Source organism: Cyprinodon tularosa, unplaced genomic scaffold, assembly GCF_016077235.1.
Source record: "Cyprinodon tularosa strain WSP-4 unplaced genomic scaffold, ASM1607723v1 ctg162, whole genome shotgun sequence".
Classification (NCBI taxonomy): domain Eukaryota; kingdom Metazoa; phylum Chordata; class Actinopteri; order Cyprinodontiformes; family Cyprinodontidae; genus Cyprinodon; species Cyprinodon tularosa.
Genome location: NW_024038460.1, coordinates 75957 through 87846, shown reverse-complemented (window position 1 = coordinate 87846; position 11890 = coordinate 75957). Strand labels below are relative to the sequence as shown.

At 37.5% G+C, this 11890-nt stretch overlaps 1 protein-coding gene across 1 annotated transcript; it reads right to left on the bottom strand.

Annotated features, from left to right (window-relative positions):
• Positions 1-1883: 1883 nt before the first annotated feature.
• Positions 1884-11337, bottom strand: thnsl2 (threonine synthase-like 2). Its single transcript, XM_038280613.1, has 8 exons — positions 11088-11337; positions 9808-10002; positions 7841-7993; positions 7537-7770; positions 6997-7145; positions 3594-3719; positions 3366-3520; positions 1884-2513 (listed from the first exon to the last, which is right to left on the bottom strand). Exons 1-8 carry the CDS (start codon positions 11308-11310, stop codon positions 2288-2290), a joined length of 1461 nt encoding a protein of 486 aa, XP_038136541.1. The 5' UTR covers positions 11311-11337; the 3' UTR covers positions 1884-2287.
• Positions 11338-11890: the final 553 nt, after the last annotated feature.

The following is an 11890-nucleotide window of genomic DNA, read 5'->3' as shown; positions in this document are numbered from 1 at the left end:
TGACTTTTTTCCATACTAAACTGAAATTTTTTTCCCAGTGGCCCTAATCCTCTTCCGTACTTTTCAGCATAGATGAGAACCCTGAGTAAAATCTCTTATTTAGGCTCAAAAAATTGAAAGCTGATTGTCATAAAAGAAATTTTAAATCTACATTGTAATTTTATTTATATTTCTAGAACATGTCTCTCATTTTTTTCATTTATGCAATAAGCTCGATTTGGATTCTTCACCTCAATAAATAAAAATAAAAATCCCCAAACTTTATTATTTAATATTTAATAGCTTGTCTTTTGATATTGGAAACTGGTTTCATAGCAGCAGATACATTCAAGGACACAAAAAAAAAAAAAAAAAAAAAAAAAAAACAGTTAAAGGGAAATCCTTTTTGCAAAGCACTGTTGCAGCAATAATGACACCGTTATAAACCTTTAGTTAGGTCTTTGAACCTTTTACCACATGTTTGGTTAATGTTCATCTACTGCAGGTTTAATCCTGAGACGCCCCTTTTTCATCTCACCTTTCTCTGATTGTCAGGACTAAACTGCAAATCATGCTTAAAGGCGCCATGTTGTTCGATTCTGAAGTGGGTAAAACAGGTTGGGCTTAAAATGACAGAGTAGCTGGGTCAGACTCTTCCCAGATGAATCTGCAGATAAAAAACAAAAGCTTTATTGCTGTTTTCGTCCCATCCCGGTCTTGTGTTCACCACACAATAGTGCATGTTAGCTTGCAGAGGCAGTTTTAGTGCCTGAAAGCTTTTATGGTGCAATAAGAAAATCAGATCATTGCTGTTAAAACTAAAGCTGTATATTCCATAAAAACAGAAACATTTAGACAATTTCTTGCATCTGCTTTTATTTTTTATTTTATTTAAGTAGTAAGACAGTATAATGTAGTGTGGGCTTGTTCATTTGAGAACCAGGGGCCGATTTAGGAAATTTGGGGCCCTGGGTAAAGACAGGCAGGGGGCCCTATGAATTGAGAAGACAAGACATAAAACAGACCCATTATACAGATGCAGAAACTTTAATAGAATAGATATTATTAGTTCTAGGTTTTGTACCTCTCTTCTTGTTGTTTTCCTCTCTATGTTTTGTACTCAACTGACTTTTGATGCTGTCTTGAAAGGAATTAAAGGTTTTTCCAAGCACTAAGCTCACTTAGCTGATTGCTCCTTCCTGAGTTTCCAAAAAAAGCAATGGAAAAAGTAAATAACAGTCCTTCTTTTAGAGATAGAGGAGAGCAGGAGGCGGGGCTACCAATCTACTTGCTCTGGAGAACAGCGTTCGCTGCTTTTAGATGTTGTCTCCAAAGTCTCCAGTAGCAGAAAAAAAGTTGCTAGATTTGGCGCTAGGTGCTTTTTTGAAATCAAAGTGCTAGAGGGGTCTGAAAAGTGGCTAAATATAGCGACTAAAGCGCTAAGTTGGCAACACTGCTCTTTGCATGGTTTGTTTTCAAATGGTTTGCTGCTGTCTGTTTGGACCTTTCTGAACATGTGCAGCAAATGGACTGATCCAATATGGTGGACACTGAAGGGGGGGGGGGGGGGGGGTGGCTGGGACACACTTACAATATGATAAGCGTTCTGATGTCCTAGTGAAAGGATTTTTATCAAAAACATAATTAATGTGCACAAATAAGGAATAGTTGTATTAACTATACATGTAAACATAGTTTTATGGGGCCCCCAGGAACCTGGGGCCCTAGGCTACTGCCTAGTATTGCCTGATGGTAAATCCCCCCCCATGTTCGAAACCTGAATATCTATTTGACATCCTGACATATGAGACTGTAAAATCAAAAAAGGAAATACTTTAGGAGAATAAAACTTGATTTATTGTCATTGTACTGAGGTTTTGCAGCTCACTAAATAAAAATTATTAACATAAAACATTATTAATGATCATTGATAATTTAAAATACATTAATAATAAAGCATTTAGATCACAATTTTATCTTTTTTTATTTTAATCAGCTTTTTATTGTTGTTTCTTTGCTCGTACAGAGATGTAAATTAGTATAAAAGACAAATAACTTCTAATGTCCTTCAGGGAGAATTAATGCTTCCTGCAGTGAAATGAGTTGATTTTATTCTGCGATACAGAATGTTTAACATTGCAAAACTTTGACCTCCTGGATTTAGTTTCCTTCATGCTTTAAGATTAGTTTAGATTAGAATGCTTGCTGATCAGGTGGGTTCATTCGCTGGGACAGGTTACATGTCTGTTCAGGGCAGAGTCCATCCAAGAGACAAGTAGACGTCTATAAAAGCTGCTTTTTATGGACTCTAAGCGTAAAACGCTCTCCCCTCCTTTCTGGTTCTGCTCACTGACTGGATCCGCTCTCTCAGTCGTTCCTCCCAGTGCTTGCACCAGTCTGGGCTCCTCTCCAGGATCTGGTACCGAGTAGGTAACTGGGCCAGAGCCAGCACAGTTTCAGGGGGGTCATAGGGAAGGCCTGCTTTGTCCACCGCTGCTTGAAACTTGGCAGGAGATGCTGTAGCAACGTAGCATCTGAAACAACAAACACATGAATGAACTAGTGATTTAACTTTGGATTGATTGATTGACTTTATTGAGTGGAGAAATGTACTCGTTACTTCAGTTCAAATAGTCAAAGGAGAAGAAGAAGATGCCAAAGGAGGAAAAAGGTGCATGAGATATATACAGTATATGGCAGCTTTTTAAAATTCATTTGCACTGGGGGTCAAATGTAGAAAAACAGGTTATTGTGGGACCAAAGCACTGGTTCTACTGGTATCTTTAAAACTTATTACAGTTGTATATTTGCAATTAATAAATGTACTACATATATTAATGAAAAAACTAAAAACTATTAAAATGTAAATGTATTTATGTTGAAAAAATGTAAATAAACAAAACAATTTTTTAAAATAAACAAAATATAAAAAGAAGCCCTGTTAATACAAAAAAAAATATGAACACGGTTCTTAATATCTGATTTAATATAATCTGAAATATTATAAATTTTAAATATTTCTAGCAGTGATAAAAAATTATAAATATAATAAAAGAAAAAAATATATATATTAAAAAATGTTGGAAATACAATAACATTTAAAACAACTGAAAATTAATACCAGGTGTATGTTTATATTATAAGTAGAGTAAATCTAAATAAAATCAAAGTTTATTTGAACATAAATATATCCTAAATATAAAAAAATAAAAAGCACACATAATAAATAAGACCTCTTTAAAATTAAAATATTGATATATAGATATATTCAAGAAATGGAATGAAAAAACCCCCACCAGAAATCAATAATTAATTGAAACCGAACAACAACTAAATGTTAAAAATCCATAAATCACTAAAATAATGTAAAGCTAAGCTCCTCCCACCTGTTGGTGCTGGGTTGGTGAGGACAGTGGTAGTGATGCCAGACGGCCACAGCTGTGTGAGGACACAACACGTACTGGTTCTCCTCCCAGCACCTCCTCATGGTCTCCAGGATTCCCTCATCGCTCACGGTGTCGGTCACCAGAACCTCGGACAGCTACAGGGACGACACAGCACAAACGTCATGATCAGGGTCTGGATGTCTCCACCGGGCCCTGAGAAACTGGTACCAGTTTGCGGTGGTTTTCTGGCAGAGCGTGTCGACGGGAACGTTGGAACTCCTCCATCATGGTTTTCACTGAAGCTCCGTCTCTGCCCAGGAGGAGCCAGAAGATCCGCTCCATGTTGTACGGATCCTAGAGACCAGGAAGAGGAGAAGCAGAGATCCTTCATTTGCTTCGACTCAACATCTGCCAACAGACTTTATACCAGCCGTTAAATCAGCTCCAGGTTTTAAAAGATTTTATTTATAGACAATTTAAAACCAACCCAACTACAGTAAACACCCAAAAAAGACAAAGAGGATTAATTAAATTCAGATTAACTGGAAAATCTGATTTGATTCTTAGAGTTGTAAACTTAAAATGAAAAAACAAAATGCTTCCAGCCTTTCATTAAAGCTGACAGCTATACGTTTAATTCCTTAACCTACTATTCCTATTGGTGCAAAATCCTTTTAAAATTGACATTGGCCTCATTTTCAGAAGTAAATATTTATATACTTTTGATCCATCAAAATGTATAAAACAATAATTTATATACTATATTTTAAAAGTATAAGTATACCACCCATTGCTTTGTTAAAAAAGTTATAGCTATGACCTATAAGGCCTCCTAAACAGAAGATAATAAATACTGTAGAAGCATAATTGAAAAGATGCTTTGATGTTGGTTTGTCTGAGTTTATAGCGGTTATGGTTTTGTTTTTATTTGTTGGTTTGTAGGGGATTTAATCAATTAGATTAGGGAGGAGTTTTGTAATCGGGCATATTACTCACCTGTGGGAGTGTCACTGATAGAGAGTGGGTGAGTTGGCCAGTCTCTATTGTTATAATCTACGTTTGACAAGTTATATTTTGGATACGTTGTTTATACCTTCAGCACCATGTTGATCTCAGGAGATTCCTTTTTTGAATGAGCGTGTCGGACAAGGAACGGACCAACTTCAGCGTCTCAGTAGCTTTTTTTTGTTTCCTGAAGTTGCTGCAATAAATTAAGGATGCACGATATAATCGGCCCCCTATTGGTATCGGCCTTAAAACTGAATATCGGACATCGGCCACCCCACCGATATTTAACCCGATATTTGATCAGCTTCTGAGTTTCTAAAGTCTAAAAAAAAAAATAAAAAAATACTACTTCTTCCTCAAAAACTTCTTTTTTACAGACTTAAAAACTTCTAAAGACGGAAAAAATATTGATCCATTAAAATATCACAATATCTTCCTATGCTGATATATTGCCATTTAAAAACACCATATCAATCTCTTTTACTAATGAAATATTGCTATATGTCATCTTTATGCTACGAAATCCCCCGAAAATTCACAAAATGTTGCCATATTTTTATATGTTGATATATTGACGCGGTATCGATCTATTTTACTAACAAAATCTCACAAGAATTTGCAAAATATCACGAGAGTTTGTAACAGAACGATGAAATTTCACGAGATTTTGAAAGTAAAATAGATCAATACCGCGTTTTTAAAAATCTATTTGATATCAGCATATGAAAATATATTTGAGTATATTATTTTTCAAAGTGTCAGAAATGGATCAAACTGCTATATTCAATGACTACTTATTTTTGTCCAGCTTTAACATCGGTATCGATATCGGTTATCAGCTACATGAGTTTTAACATATCGGGATATCGGATATCGGCCAAAATCCCAATATAGTGCATCCCTGCAATAAATACTAACAACATAAACGACGATGATCTCAATTAAGAATATAAACATTTTCCAAAATCCATATAAGATTATATCTCTCTCTCTTACATATGTATATAAAATACAGTGGCGGTTCTAGACCGAATATACCAGGGGGGAATAAGGGGGGGACAAAAAAATAAAAAGGCCAATGGATTCAAATGTATTAAGATATCTGCATAAGGTAAAATTTCCATTAGATTAGGTTTTATTGATATTATATGTCTTCCAAATGAAAACATAAATTTTTGGCTTGAAAATGTTTGTTTGGATTTTTGTTAAAATCAAAATCTCATAGTTATATAAATATCTAAAACAACAAATAAAGCTTATATATACACTCACTGGCCACTTTATTAGGTACCCCATGCTAGTAACGGGTTGGACCCCCTTTTGCCTTCAGAACTGCCTCAATTCTTCGTGGCATAGATTCAACAAGGTGCTGGAAGCATTCCTCAGGGACTTTGGTCCATATTGACATGTTGGCATCACACAGTTGCCGCAGATTTGTCGGCTGCACATCCATGATGCGAATCTCCCGTTCCACCACATCCCAAAGATGCTCTATTGGATTGAGATCTGGTGACTGTGGAGGCCATTTGAGTACAGTGAACTCATTGTCATGTTCAAGAAACCAGTCTGAGATGATTCCAGCTTTATGACATGGCGCATTATCCTGCTGAAAGTAGCCATCAGAAGTTGGGTACATTGTGGTCATAAAGGGATGGACATGGTCAGCAACAATACTCAGGTAGGCTGTGGCGTTGCAACGATGCTCAATTGGTACCAAGGGGCCCAAAGAGTGCCAAGAAAATATTCCCCACACCATGACACCACCACCACCAGCCTGAACCATTGATACAAGGCAGGATGGATCCATGCTTTCATGTTGTAGACGCCAAATTCTGACCCTACCATCCGAATGTCGCAGCAGAAATCGAGACTCATCAGACCAGGCACCGTTTTTCCAATCTTCTATTGTCCAATTTCGATGAGCTTGTGCAAATTGTAGCCTCAGTTTCCTGTTCTTAGCTGAAAGGAGTGGCACCCGGTGTGGTCTTCTGCTGCTGTAGCCCATCTGCCTCAAAGTTCGACGTACTGTGCGTTCAGAGATGCTCTTCTGCCCACCTTGGTTGTAACGGGTGGTTATTTGAGTCACTGTTGCCCTTCTATCAGCTCGAACCAGTCTGGCCATTCTCCTCTGACCTCTGGCATCAACAAGGCATTTCCGCCCACAGAACTGCCGCTCACTGGATGCTTTTTTTCTTTTTCTGACCATTCTCTGTAAACCCTAGAGATGGTTGTGCGTGAAAATCCCAGTAGATCAGCAGTTTCTGAAATACTCAGACCAGCCCTTCTGGCACCAACAATCATGCCACGTTCAAAGTCACTCAAATCACCTTTCTTCCCCATACTGATGCTCGGTTTGAACTGCAGGAGATTGTCCTGACCATGTCTACATGCCTAAATGCACTGAGTTGCCCCCATGTGATTGGCTGCTTAGAAATTAAGTGTTAACGAGCAGTTGGACAGGTGTACCTAATAAAGTGGCTGCTGAGTGTAGAATAAAGAAATAAGCTAATATATTACATATTTTAATATGAAATTCAAAAGTGTACTGATTACAACTAAAAAAGAGAAACAGGTATAAATCAATTCCTTTTCAAATACCTGTAAACTAGTTGAGCTTCTATACCTGAATATCTATGGCTGGAGCCAGAGTCTGAGTGACGCTCGGCGCCATGGAGAAATCACCGCTGGTCACCATCCTGTGCACGATGTCATTAGAGTTCACCATGGCAACCAGCTTCAGAGGCAAGCCCATCTGGATGGCGATGTAGGCAGCTGTTGGACACAAAAACAGAAGAAAACTACAAACATGGAGGATCTTCTGTCTCTCTGCTGGTCAGGACCCAGTGATGGAAGCCGGAATCACTTTATAAACCATTCAGAAGCAATTATAGGTTGATTATTTTCCTGCTGAAAATTGGCAATAAAAGATTTCCTGGTGCTTAAGATCATAACACAGCACTCTTTAGGCCCACAGCATCATAGATCCCCCACCGTTCTTAGTGGTAGACTTGCTGTGCTTTACTATTCATTCATTCTGTTTCACAGCTGATTCATATGGAGGGTTTAAATGAGAAAAGCTCAGCCTGAGTTTTATCACACCAGAGCTCCCAGATCCAGTTAAAATCCCAGTAAAGTTCATGTTAATGGAAGCCTTCCTCCCCACCTGTGATGTTTCCAGCTCCTCCGGTGGGAACCACCACCTCCAGCTCCGGCAGCTCTCTGTCCGTCTTCTCCAGGCCGCTGAGCTCCAGGTAGGCGTAGAAGAAGTGGGCGATCTGGACCATGACTCTGGACCAGTTGACAGAGTTGAGGCTCATGAGGCCGTGGGTTCTGACCAGGTCCTGGTCGGCGAACAGACGGCGCAGAGGCTGATCGATGTCGTCTGAGCTGCCGTCGGCTGCAGGAGAACACAGAGATTCTCAGAAGGTTTTCTAAAACGGATCCTTCCATCAGAGAGCAGCTTCTACCTGCAAACACATGGATGTTTTCCTCCAGGCAGGTGGTCACGTGCTTCTCCTGGACTGCGGTGATCCGACCCTGAGGGTAGACCACCAGAACATCCAGACCAGGAAGAGCTTTAGCGCTGTGGATGGCCGAGCCGCCGGTGTCTCCTGATGTTCCTGAGAGCAGAATCGGTTCAGATGGACATCAGGACACGTTTTCATCTCCCTAATAAGAAACCCAGACTCAGGAACTTCATGCATTAAGACTTAAAGGAGTAAAAGCAACTGTCTTCCATCTAAAGACGTAAAATATAGAATAAAGAATTTAAATAAATAACTGAATAACTCCAAAGAAAGAAGTCATTTTCTAATAAGAAATGTATTAACTGTTACATAAAGTTTAATGTAATATTATTCTTTGCTTTGATTTTTTTCTTATTTAAAGATTAGAAGAATAAAATGAATAAAAAAAGAATAAAATTAATAATTATTGTTGTCTGTGAAACCTGATTAAGCATAGATCCCATCAGGTGTGTTACCAAAACGCCAAGGCAAAAAGGTAACAGCAATGACTTTAGAGAAGTAGAGGCTGCTATAACAGAACCAACCTTCATTTATTCCAGTTTTAATATTAGTTTTAATATAAATTTATCCAGATTTAATCCTACTTTTTTATTTATTTAAAAATGCAACCTCAAAGAAACAGTTCCTGCAAAACTCATCTGGAATGAATCCAAATTTATCTTTAATGTTTTGTTTCATCAAGATTGGATCTGAATTCTATCCTGGTAAAATTAAAATTACGGAAGAGGATTAGGGCCACTGAAAAAAAAAAAAAAAAAAGTTAACTGATTTTTAAATTTTATTTCAGTTTAACATGGGAAAAAAGTCAGAATTCTGACTTTTTTCTCAGAATTCTGACTGAATTCTGAGAAAAAAGTCAATATTCTGAGAAAAAAAAAGTCAGAATTCTGAGATTAAAGTCAGAATTCTGAGATTAAAGTCAGGATTCTGAGATTAAAGTCAGGATTCTGAGATTAAAGTCAGAATTCTAAGAAAAAAGTCAGGATTCTGAGATTAAAGTCAGGATTCTGAGATTAAAGTCAGAATTCTGAGATTAAAGTCAGAATTCTGGAAAAAAAAGTCAGAATTCTGAGATTAAAGTCAGGATTCTGAGATTAAAGTCAGAATTCTGAGAAAAAAGTCAGAATTCTGAGATTAAAGTCAGAATTCTGAGATTAAAGTCAGGATTCTGAGATTAAAGTCAGAATTCTGAGATTAAAGTCAGAATTCTGAGATTAAAGTCAGGATTCTGAGATTAAAGTCAGGATTCTGAGATTAAAGTCAGAATTCTGAGAAAAAAGTCAGAATTCTGAGATTAAAGTCAGAATTCTGGAAAAAAAAGTCAGAATTCTGACTTTTTTTTTCAGAATTCTGACTTTAATCTCAGAATTCTGACAATAAAAAAAGTCAGAATTCTGAGATTAAGGTCAGAATTCTGACTTTTTTCCCTTGTTAAACTGAAATAAAATTTAAAAATCAGTTAATTTTTGTTTTTTAGTGGCCCTAATCCTCTTCCGTACTAGAATAGACACAACTCAGGTTATTTATTATTTCTCTGGCTGATTCTAGAGTTAACCTTATTCTGTCTTATTTATTCATTATAGTTTACCTCTGTAATCCTCATAGTTTTAATTTAAAATCTTTTCATTTTATTCTGGTTTAAAAGCAGTGACTAACTCTCTTCATCCTGATTGTCTCCTGAGTTTTTTTTTTTGCATTCAGAACATTAATCTCTCAGCAGCAACTGTTGCTGCCCATCAACCTGGGATGGATTATGAGGTCCAGATTATCATTATATAGATAGAAAAACTGTAGAATGATACAGATTATTGTGATCAAGGTTATTCCCAAGTGGGAAAACATCTCAGCAGTGGAGCTCTAGTTCAGAGGGTCGACCCAAACCGCTCCATCTCAGAGTCGTATCTTACCAACCAGAACCACGGCTCTGCTGCCTTCCTTCTGCAGGAAGTAGTTGAGGAATTGGACGGTGCAGCTCATGGCCAGGTCTTTAAAGGCAAACGTTTCTCCGTGGAAAAGCTCCAGAACCGACAGCCCGTCTTTCAGCCTGGCGATCTGCACTGCGTCAGGAACTGAGAAACTGGAGAGGGCTTTACTCACAAGCACTGGAAGACAGAATAAAAACAAAAACTGTGGTTGTTCATTCATTCTGACTGGTGTGACTGTAGTTAAGAAGATAAAGCCTCCATGTTGGTCTATCTAACCAGCTTAGTTCAGTTAGCTGTCTCTCTAACTGACCCATTTCTGCTCCATCATAAGTTCTTCTCTGTCCAACTTTAAAGAACTGAAGGAAAACACAATAATTCAAGATAAAACTGTGAAAATGCAACACAGAACCTTTTCTTGCTGACCTCCACTAGGGGGCGCCAAAATCAGGCATCACATATAATTTTGTCCTCAATAGCCATAAATGTGGATAAAATTAAAACTAATAAAAAAATCATGAAGTAAATAAATGCAACAATAAATAAATAAATACATTTAAAATGTATTTATGTAACATATCGTCAAATGGTCTCCATAGAAACGGCCCTAATTCTGCCTAGAGAGGGGTGAAATGGACAGTTTAAATATTTTAATGACAAGTATGCTGCACATAAACAAAATAATTACAAGTATGTTTAACTGAATTTACTTTAAAACATGACATTTAATAATTTAGTCATGCAATGAATAAATAAACTGTATATCTAATTATCTAATGGGACATTTCAATATGCTTTTATTTATTTCATGATTTTATTTTTTCCTCTTTAAACCTCAATAATAAGCAACACCGATAATGAAATGTTAAAATGTACAATAAAGAGATACCTGTTATACAAAATATTGAACAAAGAGATTTTTCTTTGGTTTTGTCTTAATTAATGCATTAATTTAATGATGTAAACATGTGATTTTATTGTGAATTATTAAAACTTCTGCTAAATAAATCTTCATTTCCGCTTCTCTCTCCTCAGAGTTCCGTCATTTTCTTACTTTATTATCTCAGTTCCTCTTATTTAATCTCATTGGAGCATCGAGGCTGCAAACATGGAGTTTCCATTTAATTTATTCCAGTCTAATTAGGGTCATGCTGGATTTTCTGCTTATAAATAATCAAAGCATTTTATTCAGGACTGATGAAGGATAAGAAATAAATCTAATAAGTGGATATTAAAGCACCAGCACTGGTAGAAGAGCTGCTCACCCTCCAGGTCGTCTCTGGGGATCAGCTGAGGAGGAATGAACAGGGAGCAGACCTCCACCACCAGCCTGGGGTACGGCAGCCCCCTCCAGCACCGCAGGGTCTCAGGACTCAGCGCAGGGAGCGATTCGGGCATGAACATCCCTCCGTCCGGAGCGTACCCAGAGAACAGAACATCTCTGAAGTCCCGTCCATGGACGCCGCCGCGGGTGCTGCAGTACTGCATCCTGAAGGAAAGTCAGCATCAACATGTCTGCAGAGATTCTGTTTGTTTATCTCAGTACAAGAAGCTTCATCTACAGGAACTATGCCAACATACATGACTGGACTCTAAGCAGCTGCTGCTTCTGATCTGAGACATTAATAGAAAATGTTGGAAATATTTAATTTAACTAATAATCAGCAAAGTTTTAATTCAATTTAAAATCTTTTTTAAATCAACATCTATTCCTCTGTTATAGCAGGACCATTTGATCAGAACCAGGGGTGGATTTAGGAAACTTGGGGCCCTAGGCAAAGACAGGCAGGGGGCCCTCTGATTGTAGAAGACAACACATAAAACAGATCCATTCTCCAGATAGAGAAATGTTAATAGAATAGACATCCATTATCTGTTCTAGGTTGTGTCCCTCTCTTCTTGTCCCTTTTCTTCTTGTTTTCCTCTCTATGTTTTGTACTCAGCTGACTTTTCATGCTGTCTCTAAAGGAATGAAAGATGTTTTCCAAGCACTAAGCTCACTTAGCTGATTGCTCCTTCCTGTATGGTTAATGAAGCTATTCATTATTTTTGCATCTTAATTATGTTT

Excerpts from the sequence above, each read along its gene's own strand:
- thnsl2 (XM_038280613.1), bottom strand. The coding sequence starts at position 11,310 with ATGCAGTACTGCAGCACCCGCGGCGGCGTCCATGGACGGGACTTCAGA. Across the intron at positions 7,771-7,840 it reads AAACATCCATGTGTTTGCAG|CCGACGGCAGCTCAGACGAC; the intron begins GTAGAAGCTGCT and ends GTTCTCCTGCAG. Across the intron at positions 3,720-6,996 it reads CTCCAGCCATAGATATTCAG|GATCCGTACAACATGGAGCG; the intron begins GTATAGAAGCTC and ends CCTGGTCTCTAG.